General features: G+C 45.0%; 3 protein-coding genes across 3 annotated transcripts; 2 read left to right on the top strand and 1 right to left on the bottom strand.

The window, feature by feature from the left end:
• Positions 1–195: 195 nt before the first annotated feature.
• RPS28 (ribosomal protein S28) lies at positions 196–1,131 on the bottom strand. Its single transcript, XM_051972473.1, has 4 exons — positions 1,016–1,131; positions 733–780; positions 498–629; positions 196–256 (listed from the first exon to the last, which is right to left on the bottom strand). The coding sequence occupies exons 1-3, from the start codon at positions 1,052–1,054 to the stop codon at positions 507–509; spliced, it is 210 nt and encodes a 69-aa protein (XP_051828433.1). The 5' UTR covers positions 1,055–1,131; the 3' UTR covers positions 196–256; positions 498–506.
• A 41-nt stretch (positions 1,132–1,172) lies between these two features.
• NDUFA7 (NADH:ubiquinone oxidoreductase subunit A7) lies at positions 1,173–9,929 on the top strand. Its single transcript, XM_051972472.1, has 4 exons — positions 1,173–1,287; positions 1,973–2,022; positions 5,333–5,482; positions 9,640–9,929. The coding sequence occupies exons 1-4, from the start codon at positions 1,237–1,239 to the stop codon at positions 9,734–9,736; spliced, it is 348 nt and encodes a 115-aa protein (XP_051828432.1). The 5' UTR covers positions 1,173–1,236; the 3' UTR covers positions 9,737–9,929.
• Positions 9,930–12,773: 2,844 nt separating this feature from the next.
• Positions 12,774–24,467, top strand: CD320 (CD320 molecule). The gene is made up of 7 exons (XM_051972468.1): positions 12,774–12,989; positions 18,043–18,162; positions 18,639–18,971; positions 19,709–19,816; positions 19,922–20,023; positions 20,926–21,024; positions 23,759–24,467. The coding sequence occupies exons 1-7, from the start codon at positions 12,875–12,877 to the stop codon at positions 23,911–23,913; spliced, it is 1,032 nt and encodes a 343-aa protein (XP_051828428.1). The 5' UTR covers positions 12,774–12,874; the 3' UTR covers positions 23,914–24,467.
• The last annotated feature ends 358 nt before the right edge of the window (positions 24,468–24,825 follow it).

The following is a 24,825-nucleotide window of genomic DNA, read 5'->3' as shown; positions in this document are numbered from 1 at the left end:
TTTTTGGGAGAGAAGGGGTTACAGAAGAATACTTGGGCCGGGTACTAAGCTTCCGAAGGGGACCTGTTGGCATCCAGGCTGCTCAGTGCAGCACCCCCCCCCCCCCTTCTATTTAAAGCCTCCAGCTACCTCAGGGAATAAGACCGGGTCTCCCTGATCCACCCACTTTTAGAAAATGTCACACAACTCGGCAGCTTAGACAAAACACTTTATTTTACACATCCTCAGCCGTTCTCCTATGACCAGCGACCTCCACCTGAAAATAAAGGGAGTGTCAGGTGCTAGGGCTGTTCGAGGAGCTCCAGTTCCCATCATTTCCCGTTGTCCCAAAAGCAGGACCCCAGCTCCACCTCCCCTGGGGGCTGGCTCCTTGCCAAGGAAGAGCTGGCTGTAGGACCCTTCGGGAAGCCGCGAGGTAGGAGCGAGGCGAGCTAGGAGGGAGCTCCGATCCCGGCCTTCCCCCTGCCCAGCTGCTGCGGCGGCTCGGGGGCACTCACCGGGCGGCCTCACCGCAGCCTCCTGGCCTCACGCTCTGACTCCAGCAGGGTCAGCACGTCCCCCTCCCGCACGGGGCCCTTCACGTTGCGGATGATGGAGCGGCTCGTGTCGTCCATGAACTCCACGCGCACCTGCACGGGGCCAGAGAGGGAGTCAGGCGCGGCCGGGTGGACGGCCGACAGGCCCGGGCCCAGAGAGAAGCCCCGGGGAGGGGGGACGCGGCCGCGAACTTACCTGCGTGCACTGGCCTTGAGAACCGGTCCTGCCCAGTACCTTGGTGACCTGGAGACGGACGGCGAAAAGCGTGAGGCCGGGGCCACCCACCCACTCCTTCCAAACCTCCCTCGCTCCCTCTCTTTCCAGCCCCCGGAGCGGCTCGGGTTCCCGGCCCCCGGAGCGGCTCGGGTTCCCGGCCTCCGGAGCGGCTCGGGTTCCCGGCCCCTGGCCGGAACCAGGCAGCCGCTCCTTGCCCTTCTCTCCTTCACCCCAAACTGCTGTCCCGGCATCTGCCCCTCACCCGAGCCAGCTTGATAGGCTGCACGCGGCCTGTGTCCATGATGGCGGCGACTATAGAAGATGGGAGAGAGACGAGAGAGAGTCACGTGGCTCCTGGCGCCTCTTTATACGCTTTCTCAAGCCCCGCCCCCGGAACTCGCGAGATCACGGCACTCGCGCTCCTTCCCTTCCTTCCCAACGGCCTTTGCGGCTTTGGTTGTTGCCCTTCACTCCGGACCCAAGATGGCGTCGGCCACTGGCTTCATCCAGTGGCTCCGGAATTCAGCCTCCGGGGTGCGACAACGACCCTTGGGACAAGGGCATGATCTGATGACGCTGGGGACGAAGAACTGACTGACTGACTTCCTCGTCTTTCCTCCTGTGTATCCTCCCTCTCCCCTCATCTTGCGCTTTACCTTGACCTATGCCCTCTGATCTATAACCCTGTCCCCTACTTCTTATGTCTTTCCCATCCTCAAGTGTGACCCTCCCGCTGCCCCCCAATCTCTCACCTTGGTCTCTAAACCTTCCTCCTGCGTCCGCATTCCTGCTACTACCTGTGACTCCTCTGGCCAGGACCCCCAACCTGGGGTCCTTATTTCTCCCTCAGTCTCCTTGTCTCCCCCGCCTCTGATCCCTCGTCCATCCCTGGCCCCTGTCATTGTCCCACCTCCCACGCCCAGTCTTAGCGCCCCGACCTCCGGCTCCCTCCTCCGGCGGGACTGTGCGTGTTCTGGGCTTCTGCAGCCGCTGTTCTCCACCCTCCCTCCTGGACACAACTTCTGCCCCTGATGGGGTTGTGCTTATTCCTGCAGGGATTTCCTCCGCCCTTTCTTGCAGCTTTCTTGGGTCTGACCTCACCCCATCCTCTGCTCCGGACGTTGCCTGCGCCCTCATTAAACCCTAGGGAGTCCCCTTAGCTGTGTCCCCTGCTCTGCTGGGTCGCTGCTGTGTTCTCATCCTTTTCTCTTCTCCACAGCATAATCTCCAAGCTAAGTTGCAGTTACGTTATCAGGAGATAGCTAAAAGGTGAGCAGATTGACTCCTCTCCCTTCTAAGTCTCATCATTTCCTTCTTTGTTCAGGAGCGGGCAGCGATTCTTGTCCATTCGGAAATTTGCCTAAGAGCTAGACTGGAGAGGAAAGGAAGAACTAAGGAGAAAGGGGAAATAATGACGATTCCATAAATCCCTCCTCTCCCCCAGTACTATTTTCTGTGCGCTTTTATTTGTCTTATTTTATCCAAACAGTTCTGTAAAGGAGACAGGACAGGTGAAAAAAAGACTCGGAGCTAAAGTACCTTAACCTGAAGGAGCTAGAATTCATAAACTAGCTCTTTAGATACAATAAATAAAACCAGATGGCTGTGAAATATGAAATTGGTTTATTAGGGCTTAAACAAATTCTATTAGCACCTAATAGGTGCTTAATAAGTGTTTATTGTTTGATTGTTCTAGTTACCTCTTAGGAAGATGCTAGATTCTAGGAATTTAGTGACATTAAAAATTCAGGTCAGGCTTGGGGCTTACATCTTTGAAATAGGATGTTATTGTGCTTTTGTTGGGAATTGTTAAATCCAGCCTAACTTTTTAGCTTTCTGAATTTAATTTGAAATGAAAAGTAAAAAATAATCAAAATTAGCTTATAACTTCTTATTCAAATTTTTGAGAATGTTCTGTGCATGTTTTGAGGATAATTTACGAGAGTAGAAGAAAGGAAGACAAATTTCATAGTTTTTTTTAACAGAATAGCATACATCTAGAGGTGGAAATGACCCCAGAGACCTCAGGTCCCAGCTTCTCACTTTACATATGAGGAAATGGAGATCCCAGAATGAGAACTGACATGTTTATGTAGGCAGTGAGCATCAGAGATGGTATTTGAACTCAAGTGCTGACTTCACAGTTACTGCTCTTTATGCGTTCCACTCTGCTTTTGCCCATTTGTGGTCACTTAATTGAAAGAGGCAGAGAATACATTTGTCTGCTTGTGTTGTCTTGTGTGTATTGATTATAAAACATTTTTTTTAGTAAAAACAGCCTCAAATATTCACTAAGATATTTTCTATTTATATGGCAATACAAGATTCCTTCATGGATTGATGTTTAAAAGAAAAATACTAAAATATCAAAATGCAGTATAATTTCCTATTTGAAGCTCCCAGCTACAGAGAAGGAGAGGACAGGTCAGTATAACAGAAAAGGTTTTGAATATTTCATGAGGGGAGAGCCAATGGCCTAGAGAAGCCAGAAAGTGGCTTGAGTTCTTCCCAATTTTCCTTGGAAACAAAGTTGAATCAAGCTTCTAAAAGGATTCTGGAGTAATAGAACCCACAAAAGGATGGAGTGAAACCATGTTCTAGCGTTAGATAAAATACTGGGACTAGTCTGCCTACTAGGAGCACAGCCCAGTGCAGGCATGGTTCCAGCAAGCCCCAAGAGGCTCTTAGCCACAGCACAGGTCAGCAGCAGGCCAGCAGTGAGGCCTCCAGCCCCAGTGCAGAAGGTCAATTGCCAGCCTTGAAACCCTAGCACAACAGCAGACACGAGGCTGGGCCATCTTACTGCAGTGGACAAGCTGGTCTCAGTGAGGAAAACCAGGTGTCTGATCCCCAGTATAAGAAGCTTAGAACAGTGCCCCCCTGTGCCCAGGAGCAGAGCTCAACTTTAAAACTCAAGAAATATGCTAATGAAGAAATAGATAAGGACCCTAGGGGTCATAGAAAGCCATCAAAACACAAACTTAAGTGACAGAAATGAAAAAGTGCCTACATGTGAAACTTCAAAGAAGAATATGATTGGTCTCGAGCTCAAAAAGTCCTTTTGGAAGAGCTCAGAAAAGATTTTTAAAACTACTTCAGAGAAAAAAAATTGGGAAAGTACATAAGAATTATGCAGGTGACAATCAATAGCTTGGAAAAGGAAGCGCAAAAATTGAATTTTTTATGAAAAGACTTGTTATTTCCCTTCTGTGCCTCACTTTCCCAACTATAAAATGATGTTGATAATAGCATCTACTTGGCAGAGTTTTAAGTACCAAGTGTATTTGTAAAGCTCTTTGCAACCTTAAAGCATCATATAAATGCTAGTTATTACTCCTCAAGGCAGAAAGACGTGAATTCAAATTTTACCTCAGAGACTTGCTAGCTGTATGACCCAGCACAAGTCACTTCATTCCTACTTCAGTTTCCTTTTCTGTAAAGTTCATAAGACAGTATTGGTAAAAAATCCTTTGCAAAGTTTAGAGCACCACATTAATGCTAGCTGTCATCATTAGAGAAGACTCGCCAGGAAAATGAAGGAGCTGGGCAGGATGATGTCTTAAGGTCCTTCTAGCTCTAGATTGGAAGACATTTTATAGTTTGCTATGAAGGTTTTTGTTCATTTTTATTTTCTGTCTACCACATTCACACCAAGAACATTGGACTAGGGGGAGTTCGGCACTAAAGTCTTCTGAGCTCAGTTTCTTCATCTGGAAAATAGGGATAATACCTGTTCAAAAAGATCAAATGAGATTCTGTATTTAGAAGTAAAATAAAGTCCTCAATAGAGAGAATATGAGAACTTTGCCAAAGCACCTGATTTCCTTATTCGGCGAGTGCTTGGGATTCAAGGTTTGGAGTTGTGTGTTCACTTTCAGGCAACACATTTTAGGCAGGATGTTGGAGTTAAAAGGACATACAAACTGGGACTAAAAACTTGCCATGTAAAGGGACATGGGAAGAGCTGGCAATTTTGAGGACTTTGTTTCAAGTACTTGAAAGCTGTTGTGGAGAAGAGTGCCAGAATGTGTTTGGCTTGGCTTCAGAGAGCTGAATTAGGGGCCTTAAATTTGGGGGTCAATATAAAGGGACTGGAGGCTGCCTTGGGCTCCTTTGAACCTGAAACTGATTGTGTGTCTGTAAACCTTTTCAAGCAGAAGAAAGCCCGCTGATTTGACCAGCAGCAAGAACAATAAAGAATATGTAGCTCCTGATGACTTTGTTGGGCAGTGAGTCAGTTGCCCTTTGTTTTGCCTTGTTATCTGTCAAGCTTTCCAAGGCACTGAGGTGATTGGATAGAACTTACCAGCTTTGTGGTCCTGGGCAAGTCACCTAACAGCAGTTTGCTTTGTCTTCTCAACTGTAAAATAGGGATAATGGTACATACCAACCAGGATTGTTCTGAAGATAAAATGAGAAAAGATCGCTTAGCAAAATACCTAGCCTATAGTAGATGCTAAATATATGTTTATTAAAATTTAAAAATTGTAGGGACATAGGATTTGACATCAACACATACATGTGAGAGCTATTGCTAACACAGGAGATTATAACTAACAAATTGTATTATTTTCTTTAGAACTCAGCCACCTCCTAAACTGCCAGTGGGCCCTAGCCATAAGTTTTCAAACAATTACTATTGTACTCGTGATGGACGTCGGCAAGCCTCTCCTCCTTCAATTGTAATGTCTACTGTGAAAGTTTTGGAATCTGGTCTTGCTGGTAAGAGGTAAGTCTTTTCTCAGAACTAGATGACCCTTCCCAGGTTCTTCTTTCCTTGGCTCATATTGGCACATTGCTTGAAGATTTATAAAGCACTTGATCCTCACAACCCTATGAGGGAGGTGTTAGTATTGTTATTATTTCCTCTATGAGGACAATGAGGTTCATGGAGGTCAAGGTGCCCAGAATTATGCAGGAGTGAGATGGGTAGGATTCCAGCATTCTCTTATGCCATAGGTTCCCTTTTCCCACCCCAGAATTCATATATATAAACTGAAATTTGCCAGTTCCCTGATTTTTATAACTCTTGTAATGTAACATTCTCTGCCCATATTAGCTTCTCTCTGACCTTCTCTTTCGAGTATACCAGTTTTTCACTTTTTCTCCTCGCTTTTATTCATGCTATTGTGGTCCAGTGTCATACTGCACAAGTATCAGTTGAAGAAACTGAGATGTTTGGCTTGGAGAAAAGAAGACACATCGGGGCCTTCATAATTGTCTTAGGGATTGCAAAAATTCATGTGATAACAAGGGAATAATTCTGCTTAGCCTCATAGTGCAAAACTGGGGATATGGGATAGAAATTGCTGAGAGGCAGATTCAGCCTTGATGCTAAGAAGAATTTCTGAATCATTACAGCTGTTTTTAAGTGAAAAGGACTGCTTTGGGAGCTAGGTGCTTCCCTCATTAGAAGTCTTTGAGAGAGGTAGAGTTACTACTTCTCTGGGTATCCTTTTTCTGGCATGAGTTAGCTTAGGTGGTCTTTGAGGGCTTTAGAGTTATCAAACTAGCTTTTTGCATTTCAGAGAGTGCCTCATTATCTTCAAAATCCTTTTACCTCTCATTTGATTCTGTGTTAACTATCTGATGATTTGAATCCTCAATGTGACTGTGTGAGGTTATTATTCCTACTTTGCAAGAAAGTATGCTTAGATTCTTCTTGCTGTTCTTCACATAAGATATTTCCATCCTGAGACTCCCTAATGTGAGGACAGGAGAGAGGGAAAAATGCTCGTGCTAACTTACTGGAATAGCCAGAACTTTTCACACCTATATTCTAGTGCAGTGGTCTGCAAACTTTTGTTCTCAATATCTTTATCCTATTAAAAATGATTGAGGATCTGTCCAAGGAGTTTTTGTTTATGTGGTTTATAGTTATAGATATTGATCACATTAAAAATAAAAACTAATTATTAATTTGTAGACTCTCTGAAAGGATTTCAGAGATTCCCAGGATGCTCTGGACCAGACTTTGAGAACCACTGTTCTAGTGCTTTAAAAAAAAAAAAATCAATACTTTATTTTTCCAAATATATGTAAATGATTTTCAACATTTATTTTCCAGATTTTTCTCTCTCCCTCTCTTATCTTCTACCAAGAAACAAGTAATCTGATAGAGTTTAAATATGTGCAGTTCTTTTAAACATTTCCATATTTATCATGTTGTTCAAGGAAAATGATACCAAAAGAGGGGAAAAAAGAAAGAAAACAAACAAAAACAAAGGTGAAAATAGTATGCTTCTACACCACATTCAGTCCCCATAGTCCTCAAACTGGATGTTGATAGTACTTTCCATCCTAAATCTATTGGAGGTAGCCTTGAATCACTTCATTGTTGAAAGGAGCCTATTCTATCATAGTTGATCATCACATAATCTTGTTGCTGTGCACAATGTTCTCTTGGTTCTACTTCACTTAACCTTGGTTTATGTAAGTCCAGACTTTTCTGAAATCAGCCTGCTTATTTCTTATAGAATAATAATATTCCATTATATTCATATACCATAACTTATTCAGTCATTTCCCACTACAAAAAGGATTGCTATAAAACATTTTTGCATGTGCCTCTGTAGTAGTGATACTGCTGGATCAGGGTATGCACAGTTTGATATCCCTTTGGGCATAGTTTCATATTGCTCTCCAGAATGGTTAGATCTTTTTACAACTATAACAATTCATTAGCATCCCAATTTTCCCACATCCCCTCCACATTTATCATCTTTTCCTGTTATCTTAGCCAATCTGAGTGTGAAGTAGTACCCTAGTGTATTGTTTTAATTTGCATTTCTCTTAATAAATAGTAATTTAGAGCATCTTTTTCTTTTTTTTTTTTTTTTTAAATTGTATTGTACCATCCATTAAGGGAAGCTGTGATGGTGACTCCTGGAGACCTGGTTTTTTTTTTTTTAATCAACTAGTGTAGAATCCTTCTCTACATGAAAGGATGCCTATATTGAAAACGACCAACCAGTAGCTTAGAAAGAAGACTGGCAAGTCCTTGCCTGGTTTTTCAGATATTCCATAATGTAATCCCACCCTACTTCTCTGACCTTTTTAGTAACTATTTTGTAATAATCCATAATCTAGGTAATATGATAAAAACATGAAATTTGATCCTGTTTTATACCCAGGTTGGAGCATACCAGCTTACAGTGGTTTTGGGTCACATAATGTATTACTTTAAGATATCATTCTTCCACCATGCTCAGCTGCCTCAATTAACTCTGTTTATGAAAGTAGAAAGTCCCTCCCACTCCAACCTCAGTCTCTCTTTTTTTTCCAGTTTCATAACATTTTTAACATACATTGCTTTATGAATCATGTTGGTAGAGAAAAATCAGAGCAAAAAGGGAAAAACCATGGGAGGGAGTAGAAAAAAGTAAATATAGCATGTGTTGATTTGCATTGCTTAATTTTTTTTCTGGACGCAGATGGCATTCCCAAAATCTATTGGGATTGCTTTGAGTTACTGAACCACTGAGAAGAACTAAGTCTTTCATAGTTAATTGATCATTGCACATTCTTGCTGTTATTGTATACAATGTATTTCTGGTCCTGTTTGTTTCGCTCAGCATCACTTCATGTAAATCTTTCTAAGCCTTTCTAAAATCAGCTTGTTCATCACTTTTTATAGAACAATAATGTTCCATTACTTTCATATAATACAACTTGTTCAGCCATTCCCCAATTGATGGACATCTACTCATTTTCCGATTCTTTGTTACCACAGAAAGAGCTGCTACAAACATTTTTGCATGTGTGGGTCCTTTCCCCTCCTTTTTGATTTCCTTGGGATACAGACCCAGTAATGGCACTGCTGGGTCAAGGCGTATGCAGAATTTTATAACCCTTTGAGCATGGTTCCAGATTGTTCTCCAGAATAGTTGGCTTATTTCACAACTCCACTGAAATGCATTAGTGTCCCAGTTCTACATTCACTCCAACATTTATCGTTATCTTTTCCTGTCATCTTAGCCAATCCGAAAGGGGTAAGGTGGTATCTCAGAGTTGTTTTAATTTGCATTTCTCTAAAAATTTAGAGAATTTTTTCATATAATTGTAGATGACTTTAATTTTGTCATCTGAAAATGTCTTCATGTTCTTTGACCATTTATCAACTGGAGAATGATTTGTATTCTTACAAATTTGACACAGTTCTTTATATATTTTAGAAATGAGACCGTTATCCGAAATACTGGCTATAAAGATTTTTTCCCAGCTTTGTACTTTTCCTTTTAATATTGTTTCTGTTAGTTTTGTTTGTGCAAAAATTTTATAATTTAATGTAATCAAAGTTGTCTGTTTCGCCTTTCATAATGTTCTCTAGTTCTTCTTTGATCATAAATTCTTCCCTTCTCCAAAGACCTAATAGGTAAATTACTTCTTGTTCTCCTAATTTGTTTATGGTATCATCCTTTACACCCAAATCATGTACCCATTTTGACCTTATTTTGGTAGGGGGCATGAGATGTAAGTCTAAACCAAGTTTCTGACATATTATTTTTTTCAGTTTTCCCATAATTTTTGTTAGATAATGAGTTCTTATTCCAGAAGCTGGAGTTTGGGGTTTATCAAATGCTAGATTGCTATAGGCCTCGAATATTGCATTGTGTGTCTCTAAGTTGTCTTAAGGACAAAAAAAAATATGTTACATCTCATCTAGCCTCTAGAACTCTCTTAGCATTGATCAGTTTTTTTTCTCCCACGCAAGAAGACTGTAGTAAAAATACGTTGAATTGAATATAGTGATTGTACTTCTTGTTCCAGAAATAGAAATATCAAAAGCTGCTTATCTTATGATCCACATATGGTTTCTTTTGTGTGCTGGGTTTTTAAAAATCTTTTATAAATTAGGCCTTCCCTAAACCTCTCTTCTTTCTCTAGCTCAACTGAGGCTATGACAACTACTGGGAAAAAGCCAGTGACACCAGGACCTCCCATAAAAAAGTGGGAACTGTCAAAGGATCAACCCTACTTGTGAAATGAATCTGGAAGATGGATATACAGATGCTGAGAGATTGTGGTTTGGGGGACTGACTTGAAGGTACCAGCTCTTCTGCAGAGGCATCATAGAGGATCATACAGAGAACTTTGTATCATTATATTTTATCTTGGGGATAGGGAATGTGGGGAGAAACATGTATCCTAATACATGATAAATACACTGAACTCCATTATTCTTTGCATTTTTATTTGGGGGATTCATTGCTTGAATTGGAAGATAAAGACACTGATTGCCACCTATTCTCTGGGAATTGTCATCTCTGAAGTTTGTAGGTGGCCCCAGCTAGAATGTGGGACTTGGGAGTCTGAAAGATTGAGCTAAATTCTGACCTCAGAAACTCCCAGCTATGTGACCTGTTCAAGTCATTTAAACTCTCCCAGCCTAAGTTTTCTCTTCCATACAGTGGGACTCACCTCTCCAGGGTATGGCAAATGAGCCATAGGGACAGTGTATTGTGTCTGGCCCAGAGTAGATGTTTAATAAGTGTCCATTGTGCTTTAGTGCCTAAATGAGCTCAAATGAAATAATAGTTGCTAAGTGTTTTGTAACTTAGTGTGATGTCAGTACTAGCCATGGTTATGTCAGAGCTAGAAGTCCAGAAGAGAACATCTAATTCAAATGAAACTCTCTTATAGTTGGAGAAACTGAGCTGTAGGCTAAGGGGAAAGAGGTGTTCAAGGGCTTCGCTTAATTCTGAGGGGTCTGACTCCTAATTTAGGTTTTAGTTTAGTTTTGTTTTTAATATGAGTCAATGGTAGACAGGTAAGAAAATTTTCATCATCATCATAGAGAATGCTTTTTAGGGGCTTTCAAAATGTTCTATGTCACTTTCTCACTTGAATCTCATCACACTCCCATGAGATGGGCAAAAACTGAGGTTTTTAGAGGAGGAAGAAGATAGGCTCACAGAAAGGTTAGGTGAATTGCCTGGAAGCAATTGGTAAGTGGTAAAGCTGGCAGTGCACTCAGACTTTATAACCCTAAATCAGGGATGTTAACTAACATCTGGTGTCTTCAGAACCAGGTCCAAATGACTTTTTGATTCTTAGTGTTCCTTAAATCCCTTCTCACCTATTGGGATGGGGGGTGGGTAATTACAAACTAAATAAAGGTATGCTTGAATACTACAAATAGTTCTAGGTCACATTTTTTTGGTATTGCCTATGCTTTGCAGTATGGGATGCTAGGTAAGGAACTGCCCTTGGTGTCAGGAAGAGCTGAATTCAAGTCCTATCTCTGACATATATTAGCATTATGGCTTGGGGCCCCAAGGAGCTCTATTTGAAGAATGCTGGTAAATTTTCATTGGTAGAGGAAGTTCCTCTGCCACTAATAAGACAACGCCAGACTAAAAAAAAATGTTTGTTTAATTGAGTTGCAAGTGGAGCATATTCAGTGTAGCTATGGAGGTTTGTGGAAATTCAAAAGATAGCACACAAAGATTAGTTGAAGATCCTGCTCTATTTAACCTAAAAAGAAGATGTATGGGAATGTGTGAGCAGCATTGTTCTTATATTCTCAAGAGCTGTCATAGAAAAGAAGGAACAGATTTACTCCTTGGCCCCAGAGGGTGGAGCTAGGATCAGGAGAAACCTGTATGGTGGCAAAGTGCAACTCATTTATAAAGAGTGGTTCAGAAATTAGATGATCTTCTTATAAATTTGGAGAGATCACTCTGGAGTTGTCAGGTGGAGCCTGGGATGGCCATTTGTTGGAGCTGTCATGTACATGGCTGAACTGGAAAAGTAATATTCAAACCCTTGAACTTACCTGAGGGGGCAGATTGGAGAAGCAACAAAGTAACTTTGAAAGGGAGGGAGTACAAAACTGGATAGAGGATTTAGGAAGAACTTCTTGAGAAGCGTGTTTTTTGAGTTAGGATTTGAAGAAGTAGATAAGGCAGTACATTCTGGGCATCCTACATGAAGGGAGGGAGAGGAAAGATAGAATGATCTCTGAACCACCACGCTTTGGTTTGGTACCCGGGTATTAGGACAGGCAGCAAAGATCAGCCTGCCTTCATGAAGTTTACTTGTATATTGGAGTGGGGAAAGAACAAGATAATCCATAGGGACAGTGTATTGTGTCTGGCCCAGAGTAGATGTTTAATAAGTGTCCATTGTGCTCTAGTGCCTAAATGCCCTGGCAAAGGTGGTTTGAATACCAGGATTAGAAGTTTGAATGTAAAGGCAAGAGAGCTCCTGAAGAATTTGGAGGGGGTTCCGTTCTGGGCCGGCCTCTCCCTCCAGCAGCACTACCCCTGTAGACAGTGGGGGTTTTAACTTTCCCACTCTACAGATGAGCAAAAACGGGTAAAGGGATTCAATGACAGACCAGGGTCACAGCTAATAAGTGGGCCACCCAGCTCTGCCTATGGTTAGGATAGACAACATGGATAGGATTTTAAAACTTGACAAAGCCTTATCCACGATCTTACCAGCTCTTGGTGACGCGTTAGACTGGAGAAACTGAGGCTGAGCTGGGTGCCCCGGTCAGGCAGCTGGTAAGAAAGACCCTGCCTTGGCACCTCCCCATCCCCCCCAGTCCCCTCCGCAGTAAGCCTGGCAGGCCCCGAGCCATTGCCATTTCCAGGCCCCCCGGCCTCCTCCTGGCCACCGCCCGCTGGCACTGGACCTGGCCAATTCATAGGAAAGGCCGCCGCGTGGCTGAGTGGAGGGAGGGTTAACACCAATGGCTTCTCTTTCTGATCCCAGCGCTCTGTGAAATCGGGCAGTCGCGGGAAGCTCCTCGGAAAGTGGCAGCTCGGAGGGGAGCTGCCCCACTCCTCATCTCGTGTGGGCTGCTGTGCAGCCTGCTAAACTTTGCGCATCCTCAGTACCGCAAGGGGGTTGGGCAGGGGCGCCCTGCTGCTCTGAGCCATCTGAGGATTCCCTCGTAGCTCTGGCCGATCTACTTACACGCAGGCGCACGGTAGATAGCGGATAAAGGGAGTCTGGGAAGACAGAGCCAGGTACCAGGCGTGAGGTGTCGGGACTGCGCATGCGCTCTACCTCCCGCTAGTCCCGGCGGAACGAGGAGGGGGGCGCGTGCGCGAGTTAGCGGCTGGGGGCGGAGAGAGGACGAGCTGAGGACTGCTGGACAGTCAGTCGGGGAATGGCGCGTGCGCTGCTGCTGCTGTTGCCGCTGCTTCTGGCAGGACTGCAGCGAGCTCTGACTCTCAGCCTGCCTTCGACCCCCGCGCAGTCTTGGAGCCTGTCCCGCCGAGAAGGTGAGCCCAGCCCCGTCCTTTCAGTCCCTTGCCCTTTCCCCTAGTCTTGGCTAAGAGCTTTCTTTCGGCGACCTCCAGACCCCGCCCCCGAGCCCGCCCCGCTTCCCACCACCGCAGCCCACTATTGGTCCTGGTGCCCATCAGTCAGGGTCACTCCCCCCAGCGCCGCCACATGGCTTGGGACCCGGTGCTGCTGGCCGGCTGAGCGCGGACTAGGAGCAGGCTGAGGGGTCGCGGGCCTCAGGGGCCTCGGTGACGAATGACCTTGTGACCACCGCCCAACCAGCTCAGAAACCCCGCTCTGAGAAAAAGTTCAGAATGGACGAACGCTGAGGGTCATCTGGACCACATCCTCCATTGTAGGCTTTGGAAAAACCCTAGAAGGAGGCGCTGAGGGATGGCGGGACCCGCGGCGGGTCATCCAGCCGGGCCTCCTGCGTCAGCAGGGTTCAGGCGGCGGCTCCTCGAGGCCCCCAGCCCCAGCGGCCAGCCTTGGGCTTCCTCCTCCCTTCGGCAGGCCCGTGTCTCTTCAGCTGCCGCCTCCTCCTGTTTGCCCCTTTGCGAATCGTGCGACTTATGTCTTGCCAGCTTCCTGAGTCAGCCCAGCCCCCTTCCTCACATCCCCTTCATTCTCACAGAACCTCCGTGGGTAAGGCAGGGACAGAAATGGTACACGGCAGCCCCACCCCCAGGGAGCTTGTATTCTGCACGTGCACAGATAACTACCAGCTAGTTGGAGAATCAGCAAAGGCTTTTCCTGAGAAGTGGCAGTTGATCTTAACCTTCTAAATAAAGTAAAGGTGAGGAGGGTGGACATTCCAGACTAAGCCACTCTCCTTTGCCAGGAAGCTCAGGCAGGTTGGAAAGAGAGGCATTATCCTGAAGGCTGGCCGGCAAGCAGGAGATGAGGGGCCCTCGTACAGGCTCAGCCATTGACTCCCTCTGTGACCTTGGGGAGCTCTGCGACCTGAGTTCCCTTGTCCTTTGGAAGATGAGGGGGTTTGGTTTGATAGGTCCCTGGGATGCCTGTGCTGCTAAAAGCCACCCAGACCCTTGGGGAAATTATTCCATTCAATTAAATTCAGTAAACATTTATTAAGCACCTGCTATGTGCCAGGCACTGTGCTAAGCTCTGGAGGTAGAAATAGAGGCAAGAGAGTCCCTGTCCTTTAGGAGCTAATGGAAGAAAGAGCTCTTGGAGGAATACAGACTGCAGAATTGATGAGTTTGTTTTACAGAGGAGGAAACAGGTATGGGAAGTAAAAGACTTTTTGAGGAAGGGAAGCCTTCTTATATATCTTTTGGTTTCATTCCCCTTTAAAGAACTACGAGTCTTTATGTAGGTGGGAATGGTAGTTGATTTTTAGAACTCTTCTCCCTCCACCATTTGCCTTGTTCACTAACCTCAAAAATTAACTTAACAACCATATTCCTGTTCAGCTTACAAGTTGCATCTGTTTTCTCTCCAGGAAAGTCGTTGGACTGCTGCCACTCTCCATCATGGGTTTTATGATTTGTTTGAGATATCCTTAGCATGGGGAGAATGTTTGGGTTCTGCCTTCTGGTCATAGTTAGAGAAGGAAGTCTTTGTTCATAAAGAGTTCAGTGTCACAATATAATAGGAGCTAGAGAAGTCGGGTCTCTGGGCTGGATCCATCTGGGAAGGCTTCAGAGAAGTCAGGCCAGAGCTGGGCCATGGGGAGTAGATAACATTCGGCTTGGCAGAACTGGAGGTGACTGAGGAAGAAATAGGGGCAACTGTTTAAATGGCCCATGGGAGATAGTTTGCTATGTAAGAAGATTGTAGTGGGAAGGCAAAACCTATACTCAAAATGTTTTTGGAAAGAGCCTTGCCCCTGGAAGTCAGAAAGCCTGGGTTCAAGCTCCAACTTTGTGCTTAACTCAGTAGGTGATCTTGAGTAAATAGGACCTCCTTTGCCCTTTCTGTAAAACAAAGCAGTTGAAATTAAGGTTCTGTAAAGCCCCCTGTTTTGTGGAGCTTTTTGGCCTCCTTTCTTCTAGGGTATAAGATGTCTGTCCCAGCAATATGGTAACGAAGGAGCACATGTGCATCCCTGTGTTCATGTGTGCACCTTTATGTATGTGTGTGCTTATCCCTTTTTAATTTAGTTAATGAAACTTGGAGAGAGCCCTGAGTCCTTTGCTGAGAGATGCAGTGGAAAGGAGTCCATGTGTGATGCATCCTTTGGCTCTCCTTGGTGGCTAGGAGATGAGGTTTAGTGGATGAGACTGTACACCTAGATGGAATAAAGGTAGGAGATAAGAGAAGGTAGGGGTGGTGGGAGTGACAATGATAGTAGACAATAAACACTTATTATTTGCAAAGTTCCAAGCTCTCTATAAAAGAAGACTCTTTGAAGTTTCTTGCTCTCCCACTGGCACTCCAGTCTAGGGAATAGTTGCTGAGGAGGTTATAAATTAGTCTGCATGATGATGAAATTTCAGGTGGTGAGGAGGCAGGAATAGGACATGAAGAGCTGACTGGGTAGAGTACAGCCTCTGCTCCCTATTTTGGTACCAAGAAAAGGGCTTTAGTTTGAGGAGAGGCACTGGCTAGGATTTGTGAAGGTTCCCTCAGCTTGGCGAGGCTCCGGGTCATCTTAGAGCTCTGACATCTCCTGTGGAGATGCTTCCCATGGTCAGTGCTGGTAGTCTTAAGATTCAGAGCTTTAGCCCAGATGCAGTCAGGTACAGGGGCTGAGACTCCCATTTCCTTGAGAATTGCTGAGCTGGGGCTGGTTCCATTTCAATAGTCCTGAAAGCTTTTGGAGATCACACCTTATTTACTGTGCCCCCCAAATCAGGTAATGAGAGCCTTGTCCATTCAGAAAACAAATGGACAAATCACTGCAGCTGGTAGCTTGGCTTGGCTTAGCTCTGCCTGCATTCATAACTCTTGGTTCTATCTAGTCAGAAACCTTTATTGATTAATCTTCCTATATTCAGGAAGCTGTTATCCCGGAAGAGAAGAGGGTCAGGGCTGAGATAGTCCTGTTTCTTTTCCTGCTTCCCCCTGATGGCACCTCTCTTTGGGAACAGCACCTGGTTGTTGAGGAAGAGATGTGGCCTGGGGCAGGTACCTTCCCCCTCCCTCCAGGAAGTACAGCAGGTTCTCAGACTTCGGAAGCGTTTCTGTGAAGAGTTTCTGTGAGGGCAACTGAGTTTGTGAGTTTTGGGGAGACAGAGACAAGTGAATGCAGGGCTGAGAATAGGGGGAACTTCTACTTTTCTGCTTCCTTGTGAATAAGGGACAGGTATAAAAAGATGAACTCTGGGAGTCATGTATTTGGAAAGTAGTGTGGGGTGGCCATGGTAACTTCTGAAGTTAGAAAATGTGGGTTTAAATTCAGTCCTTGAATGTAAATCACTTCCTCACTCTAATTCTAAATCCAGTCCTCAATAAAGTGAGTTAGTTTGATAATCTCCATTTTCTCTGCCCAGGTGTGTGCCATTTTACTAACTTTAATAATAACCAAAATAGACATTTATAAGGTCATTTATAGTTTTCAAAACACTTTAATGTACAATATTTTATTTTAGGTGTATAGCAGTTGTGTGAGGTAAGTATTATTATTAACAGCTAGGTCTTTCGATGGATAAAAAGCTGTACCTGGAATCACGAAGACAAAGTTCAAACACTGCCTAGCTGTGGGTCCCTGGGTAAAGCACTTGATCTCTGCTTGCTTCAATTTCCTAATGTATAAAATGAGGATGATAATAATACTTCCCTTCCAGAATCAAATGAAGTCTGCTTTGCAGACTTAAAGTACTATGTAAATAGTAGCTACACCTATTTTTTATTCCCTTTTTATAGCTGAAGAAACTGAAGCAGAGAAGTGACTTACCTATGGTTGTATAGATAGTGTTCGAGGCAGGATTTGAAAACCAAAGCTTCTTAAACTATGGGTAGAGACCCCATCTGGGATTATGAATGTGGAGGTCACAAAAAAAAATTGTCAACAGTAAAAAGCATCAAATATTCTGCCAAGATTTAATTATTTATGTAAATATAAACAAATACATCCATCTCATTACTATGTAGATTTGTTTTCATCTTTAATAAATAGTAAAATCATATGTGTACCAAAAATTTGTTTTAAAATAAATTTCTTTATGATTTATTATCAGTAAATGTTTGATTTGTATATGTATTTTATTTAGCTACATGTAGGCATGTACCTATATATAGATATATTTTATATACTTAGTACCCATAATCACATAAAAATATGTCTGGCAAAAAGGGATTGTGGGTGGAATAAGTTTTAAGAAACTGCTTTAGATTTTGGTCTAAAGTGTTCTCTGTCCAGTACGCTTTTTGCTGTACCATGCTGGCTCTCTGTTCTGGTGCAGCTCATCTAGTTGTGGGATGTGGTCCTGCAGCTTCCCCCTTCCCAAGCTCCTTCACTAGAAATGGCATATATCCCAAGGAATCCCTTCCCCACTTTGGAAAGATGGTGCAGTGGCCTCAGCTGGTCAAGCTGCTGCTAAGGCTCAATCAGGTCAAGTGAGCTAGCCATTTCCCTCGTAAGTCTCCATAATAGTTGGATCACTCAGTTTAGGGGGGAACATGTTGAAAGGGAAAGCTTGTGTAATTTGGAGGAGGGAGAAATGAGTTAGAAAGGGGTCCAATAGCTTCCAGGAGAAAACAAAACTCAAGAATCTTTCCTTGCTGTCAGTAGTTCTACCTTTGCAACCAATGCATTTACAATTAATGAAGATCCGGCTTTTCTAGGAGAAATTAATGAGGCCTGGGACATTATTTTGTTATTTATCTGTCCCTCCATCCATTCATTCACTTCTTCCTTCTCTTCCTCTCACTTTCCCATTTTAGAAACAATAATCCAAGAAAGAAGCTTAGAGCTTTATGGAGTAGAGCTGGGAGTCAAGAACAGGGGCTGTTGATTCCAAGTCAGGCTCATTCTCACCCCCACCATGTTCTGTTGTCTTATCGGCCATCCTGGCTGCACTGCTTTGGGCTAGCCTGGGGATGTCCTTTCATTTAGGTTTTCTTTTTGCCCCTGTTTCCCAGGTACTGAGGAGCCATGCCCACCCTCAAAGTTCCCGTGTGGCCGTGGCATCTGCATCCCCTCTGAGTGGCTGTGCGACGGTGACAAGGACTGCTTAGATGGCAGAGATGAAACTTCCTGCCGTAAGTAGGCGATAACAGGGAAGTCACTCAGCCCAGAGCAGGACTGAGCTGGGCTCAACAATTGTATGCGTACCCCTTTGCCCCTTGAGACTCCACAACTTTCTGTGCTGCATTCCTTCTTTGTAATTTGCCCTTAGGCAAGTAAAGAATTATGTTTGTGTTGTGGAGAAGGGATTGAAAGTGCCTGTAAGGATACTAAAGACTAACCGAGAGGACATGGGTTAATCTGTCTGGGCCAGAGTAAGTGGGTTCTGTCAGTTATAGCCCTACAGAGTCTGAAGAGAGTATCCAGCATTAGCCTTCCCTCATTCCGATTACTAAAGACATCCCACCTTTCCCTGGACTCCACATTCTCTCTCATGGTCCCCAAGTCTTGGGGAAAAGTTTTCAATACAATTACTTTAGCTTGTAACCTAATTCTATTGTAACAATCTCCATTAAGGTTATCTGTAACCTTTCTTTTTACCTGTAAATAGGAGTAGAGTCTTGTGCCCAGGGGGAGGAGCGGTGCCCTTCTGAGACGTGTTCCCCTCTCAGATGTGAGGGACCCCAGTGTGTTGACCTGTGGATTGAAGCCAGCTGTCCCCCACCTCCCTGCCTGGCTGAATATCGATTTTGTGATGGAATCAACGATTGTCCCAATGGCACAGATGAACGGCTTGTGGACTGTAGGAAGCGCCGTTCAAAGATGCCCTCACTGGGGTGTGCCAGGCAAGGGTTCCAGTGTGCCCCAGGGGTATGCATTCCACATGCATGGGTGTGTGATGGGCACCCAGACTGTGCCAGCGGCATTGACGAACATCATTGTGGTGAGTGTTCATGGGGGGGGTATGTGTGCACATGCTTGCCCTTTCAGTCAGCTAGAGTACCAGAGGAAGGGAGAAGTTAAGAGCTTATACCTTGGATGCCTCAGGAAGGAGAGACTTTCAAACGCCCTTTGGCTTTGGTGCTAAGATAGAATAAAATGGAGGCTGACACTGGACAGTGGATGTTGGGAAACATAGGTTATTTTCCAATCCCAGCCAGCTGCAGTACCATGGGAATCAGTGGGAGACTTACAATTTAGGGAGGGAGTCTAGATCTGGCCAGCGCTGGTCTGGGTCCCTCAGGCCACTGGATTCCTCCATCCTTTGGTCTCAGGTGTCAGAGTTAGTGGGTGCAAATGTGAAAATGTGCTCTCAAGGAATTTATAATCTAACCTGAGTAGCTGCAAGTTTAGGAGTGAGGAGGAGCACTTGCTTTGGGGGAATAGAGAATGAGTCAGTCAGAGAAGTTCTGAAGTTGTTCAGCCCAGTGAGAAAGATGTTTTGAGTTTTGAGATGAGCTCCCTCCCTGAGTGGGGGGATGGACTGGGGGGGTGGTGTGTGGTTCATGGCTCCATCTTCCAATTAGAAGGCCCAAGGGTCAGATGAAGTAAAGTTCCACAGCAAGATGATGAGATCTTCCCACTAACGTGCTTCCCAGGACATGATAAAGTCAGAGAAACCCCAGGGTGAAAGAGAGGAGATCTCTCCATAGGGACTGAGGCTGACTGGTTTCATTGCAGGGACAACAGGAACTCCCTCCAATCAGGCTGCCACTTTAGCTGAGTCTGTCACTCCAGGTGCTGTCCCTTCAGGAAATCAGATTACCACTGGGGTAACAATGGCCACTGGTAAGTGTCCCTGAGCGTGGGCAGCGTCTCCTTTCTGGTTCTGAAGAATCTGCGGTTCCATCTTCCCCGAGGCTGCTGACCTGAGGCAGACTGGTTTTGTTGCAGGGGCAACAGGAGCTGCCACCTTAGCTGTGTCTCCCATCCCAGGTAATGGGAGTGCTGTCCCTTCAGGAACTCTGAGCATCAATGGGATAACTGTGACCACCGGTAAGTGTCTCTAAGTGGGGGCAGCATCTCTGCAGTCAGCTTTCAGAATATTGGTTCCATCAAGTCTGGAACCTTCATGGTCGCGCCTCCACGTGATGCCCAGATTTTCTCTGCTGTGGTGGGTGGAGGGCTGAGGTGGTCACAGCTTCTTGCGCACCTTGTAGAGAATCTTCACTTTGAGAGTTGGGCTGCCAGCTGCTGGCCTGGACACTCCTTTCTCTGGCCTGGGCCTGGGCCCGCTCAGCTGCTGGGAATTACATGGTGTCCTCAGCATTTGCAGTATTCTCTGAGAAGGCTCTGACACTTCTGGGAGGGGAGGACAGAGAATGCCATAAGGCACTTCTTGGAGGCTTCCTTCAGGTACTTTTTTATTCAGCCTAGAGAGAGGTAGAAGGGCCAGGCCCAGGAAAGTGTGCTGACCTTGAAGCATCCACCTTGACTGGGCTTTGTGGTCTTGGGCAGCCTTCTTTCCTTTTTTGTTCTCTGTGTTGTTCTCTTTAATATCACTTAATTTTCTTTAAGGTCCTTTCCAAACCAGAAATTCCCTGAGTCTTTGATTTGGTTCTTTCCGCACTGCCTTGTTCCAGGCAGAGACTGGACAATAAGAACTGATAGAGTAGTGATGGAGCAAGAAGCAGTGCTGAGAGTGGGGGAGACCTCCGACTCACATTCCAGTTTCTCACTGATTCTGACCCTCAGTGAGATCGGGAGCTCCAGTTTGGGAAGGAGCATGTAACTGTATACCTATTTAGTTCTGGCCTATTCTCTCAGGTGGGTATGCCCTGGTGGTACTTTCAGGCTCAGAAATGCAGGTAGCCTTCAATGCCTTTAGCTTTAGATGTAGCTGACCATGGGGGGGGGGGGGCTCAGGAGTGGCTGACCTGAGGATGCTTCCATTTCAGGGGTGACACAAGCTCCTGAGGACCAGAACACCACTCCAGGTCGTGGAAGCCTCACACCTTCGGAAAGACGAAGCGCGTATGGCCTGGTCATGGCAGCAGGTAAGGCCTTTTGGGCAGCCCTGGGGCCTGCTCAGCTGTCAGTTGTGACTTAGGTCCTGCCAGTACTAAACTCTGGGTTGGAAAGAGTCTTGCAAGCCATCTAAGTCGAACCCCTTCCACAACTTCCTCAACAAGTAGTCATCTAGCAATGAGGGATAAAAAACACCTCTGGGGCAACCCATTTTCCTTGCTAGGAACACTTTCCTGACATCTAAGCAGGTTTACTCCAACCTCTGTCCATTGCTTTTAGTTCTGCCCTCTAGGAGAAAATAAGCAAGTTCAGGCCTTTATCCACATATGAACTCTTCCAGTCTCCCTCCAGGATTTCCTTTTTCTAATCTAATAAACATTGTAAATTTTCTCAATGGAGTTTCTTGAGATAGCTGGGTAACATGGTGGATAGATGACTAGACTTTAAATAAGGAACCTATGAGTTTGAATCCTGGCTCAGATGTGTATTTACAGTGTGACCCTGGGCAAGGAACTTTATAAACAAAAAAATTCTGCTTCAGTTTCCCCAACTGTAAAATCATTATAATAACAGCATCTACCTATCAAGGTTGTTGTGAGGATCAAATATCAGAATATGCAGGATGTTGTGTAAACCTTAAAAGTAACAGTGTATAAGTTGGTTATTGTTACAATCTGTAGGTTCTTTTCTATCTTGATTTCCCTTCTCTGGTGGACATTCCAGTTTGTCAATATCTTTCCTTCACTGTGGTACCTAGAGCCGCCCTCAGTAGGCTAGATTTGGTCTGACCAGTGCAGTGCAGAGAACACAAGATTGGCTCTCTCTAGGCCTCAATCTTGGGTGCTCCTGAATTTTGTCCGAGATCACATTAGCTGCTGGAGTATGTTTCTGACCCATTAAACCTTCAGGCTACTAAAACCCTCAGATTTTTTCAGATGAACTGTCATCAAGCCTACGGCACCCATCTGGTTGGTATTTTGAATTCAAGTATCAACCTTTTCATCTGTCCCCTTAAAATTCATCTTATTAGATTCAGCCCAACATTCCAGCCTGCCAAGGTCTGCTCTATCCTGCCCATCATCTAAAGTGATAGCTTTATATCATCTGCACATTTGCTAAGCATGCCGTTTTTGCTTTTATCCAGATCATTGATCATGCAGGCCCAGGCAGAGATCCCCAGTGCATGTGACTGGAGAGGTTTCTCAAAGTTCATATGGAACTATTAACAATGGCTCTTTGGGGCCATCCATTCAACCAGTTCCATGGCTACCTTACTGTGTGATCATCTGACCCATATCTCTCTGTCTTGTCCATAAGTGTGGACACTTTGTCTTGTCAAATATGTTTTTTTTAATATTAAAGTAAGCTACTTGTCATCTACCAGTCTAATAGCTGTTAAAAAAGCCTGAGATTCATCTCCATGATCTATTCTTGATAAATCTGTGTTGCTTCTTTGTAGTTGCCATTTATTCCCTTAACGTTCATAAGCATTCCCTTTCATAACATGCTGTAGACTTTCATGAAGAGTCAAAGTTCTCTTGGTTGGCCTGTAGTTTGCCAATTCTGTTCTCTATCCCTCTGTGAAGATCAGCCCACATCTACCTCTCTCCAGGCTGGCGGAACTTTCTCTGTTCTTCTCAATGTTCTTCCCAGTCTGATGCTCATTCTTCTTGGCAGAGAAAACAAGCCAACTAAGGATTGAGCTACTTCTGCTCTATTTTCAGTCATGATCCAGTCCCTGTCCTTTTACTCTCCTCCTTTCCCCTGCATGGCTAAAAAATCCCTTTGTTCCAGTCAGAGTCAGTTAGTAAACACTGCCAGAGTACCCGTTACTGCCAGGGAACTGTGCTTGGCTAAGCCTAAGACTGCCCCTGCTCTCAAAAAGCTTTCAATCTAAAGGAAGAAGCCAACATGCAGAAGCTGCAAAGCCTCCTTCTTTTATGGAAGATCAGGGAGAGGTTCCCTGATATCAGAGGGAGAGAGTGGCCCCAGGGGCAGAAGTGCCTGAGCAGAGTAGAGTTTGGAATTGAGGCCAACTTGTAGAATACAGAGGGAGTTTTAGAAGATGAAGTCCAGTTGGAAATGTTCTTAGCACTGCACATGTTTAACCTATGTTGGATTACTTGCTGTTTGGAGGGGATGGGGGGAAGGAAGGGAGAAAAATTTGGAAAACAAAGTTTTGCAAAAGTGAATGTTGAAAACGCTTTGTTTGAAAGATAAAAAGCTGTTATTAAAAAAAAAAAAAAACAGGCAAAACAAAAGCAGAAAAAAAGGAAAATTTTCTTGGTTTTCCTACCAGCTACATACAGGTCATTCTGCTGTCAGTGCCCAGTGTGCTTTTCATGCAGGCTCCATGTTTCTATTTATTTTCTTTCATGTTCTTGAAATCTGGACTAAGCCCTTCTTTGCTGCCCTGTCCCATTGGAACAGCTCCCTCTTCACCTTCTCCCTGAGAGTTTTGGGAGTTCCTAGACTTCAAAGCAATGTCTGTTAGCAGTCTAAAGTGACCTTTGCTAGTGTGCCCAGGGGTTGTGCCTCTGGTGGAGGTCTTTTGGATGACCAGGGGTAGAGGTGCAGGGCGGAGAGATGGGGAGCTCTACAGCTGGAGTCAAAGGGTGTGAGTTCAAATCCAGGACTTAACTGACCTGCCTTGTGGCACTAGGTGACATCTTTCTCCAACCTTTATTTCAATGCTCTGAAAAATGGGAGGGGAAGGTCCTTTCAGCACTGACATTTTCTGAGTCTGATTTTTTTTCCTTTCAGCCGCCCTAAGTGGAATTCTGGCTGCCGCCTGTCTGCTTGTGTGTTGCCAGACCTGGGCCCAAGTCCGGTGGCGCCTCCTCCCCCAACCAAACCTGGTGGAAGTTGTGAAGGATTCTCTGCTGATGCCTGAGAGGACACCGTCATCCTCAATCTGAGGGCCAGCTCCCGTGGCCTCCAGGACTGCTCGTCCATTTGTGAAAGTGGCCCAGGCTGTCCTGGGGCCAAACTGAGTCCTCCAGGAGGAGGAGAAGCAAAGAGGGAGAGAGGCTGTTAACTACAGAGGACTCTTCCCCATGGCCTCCATCACAAGCTACCTCTCTGTTGAAGGCAGCAGACAGGCCCTGACCTCGTTGCCTTTTTCTACCACCCTGGGAGGCCCTGCATCCGGCACCCCTTGGATAAGGCCGGATGGGTGTGAGTCCTGATTCTTTGCAACATCCTGCCTCCTACGGGGGTAGGAGTGGGAATTGGCTGCAGGCTCCAGAGGTAGTCACACGCCCAATCACTCCCTCATGCAGCTGGTTTCAGGGCCAGTGCTCTTTGTTGGGCAAGGCTGGGGTCCCTGGTATCAGCCACCAGCCCGGCCTGGTGGCTCAGGGGTAAGACACTCCGTTCAGCTCCCACATGGGCTACAGGTGAGGAGGAGGACAGCCCAACACTTAAGGTGATCGACATTTTAGTGATTAAAATGATTTCCCAAAATTTAAAATCTTTCCTCCAGTCTGTCTTGTGGTCTCTTTTCTTAAAATCCCCATGGAAGAAGAATCTGACCTAGGGCTTGGCATGGGAATGGGGGTAAGTAGGTAAATAAGACCCTCACTCTCGAGGAATTTACCTTCTTCTTTGGGCAAATGGAGTATCACAAGTAGGGGAAGTGGGACTAGATGGTCTCTAAGGTCCTTGGAGTCTCTTCCTTTATCATAAGAAGTTATAGTGTAGTACAAAGTCAAGCCAAACATTTTGAAGGCAGAAGTAACTTTTACTGCAGACAGAAAAATAGAGGAAAATAAACTTTTAAGTAGAATCACTCCCATATTGATAGCACTGTAAGTAATACAAGTACCACC

Source organism: Antechinus flavipes, chromosome 1 (assembly GCF_016432865.1).
Source record: "Antechinus flavipes isolate AdamAnt ecotype Samford, QLD, Australia chromosome 1, AdamAnt_v2, whole genome shotgun sequence".
In the NCBI taxonomy this organism is placed as follows: Eukaryota; Metazoa; Chordata; class Mammalia; order Dasyuromorphia; family Dasyuridae; genus Antechinus; species Antechinus flavipes.
This window is presented reverse-complemented; position numbering and strand designations above follow the sequence as displayed.

Bases quoted from the DNA above. Each gene is read 5' to 3' on its own strand.
- CD320 (XM_051972468.1), top strand. From the start codon at position 12,875: ATGGCGCGTGCGCTGCTGCTGCTGTTGCCGCTGCTTCTGGCAGGACTG. The intron at 18,163-18,638 runs GTAAGTAGGCGA...ACCTGTAAATAG, and splicing joins CAGAGATGAAACTTCCTGCC to GAGTAGAGTCTTGTGCCCAG. The intron at 21,025-23,758 runs GTAAGGCCTTTT...TTTTCCTTTCAG, and splicing joins TGGCCTGGTCATGGCAGCAG to CCGCCCTAAGTGGAATTCTG.
- RPS28 (XM_051972473.1), bottom strand. From the start codon at position 1,054: ATGGACACAGGCCGCGTGCAGCCTATCAAGCTGGCTCGG. The intron at 781-1,015 runs GTGAGGGGCAGA...GTCCGTCTCCAG, and splicing joins AGCCTATCAAGCTGGCTCGG to GTCACCAAGGTACTGGGCAG. The intron at 630-732 runs GTAAGTTCGCGG...GGCCCCGTGCAG, and splicing joins CTCAAGGCCAGTGCACGCAG to GTGCGCGTGGAGTTCATGGA.
- NDUFA7 (XM_051972472.1), top strand. From the start codon at position 1,237: ATGGCGTCGGCCACTGGCTTCATCCAGTGGCTCCGGAATTCAGCCTCC. The intron at 2,023-5,332 runs GTGAGCAGATTG...TATTTTCTTTAG, and splicing joins TATCAGGAGATAGCTAAAAG to AACTCAGCCACCTCCTAAAC. The intron at 5,483-9,639 runs GTAAGTCTTTTC...TTCTTTCTCTAG, and splicing joins TCTGGTCTTGCTGGTAAGAG to CTCAACTGAGGCTATGACAA.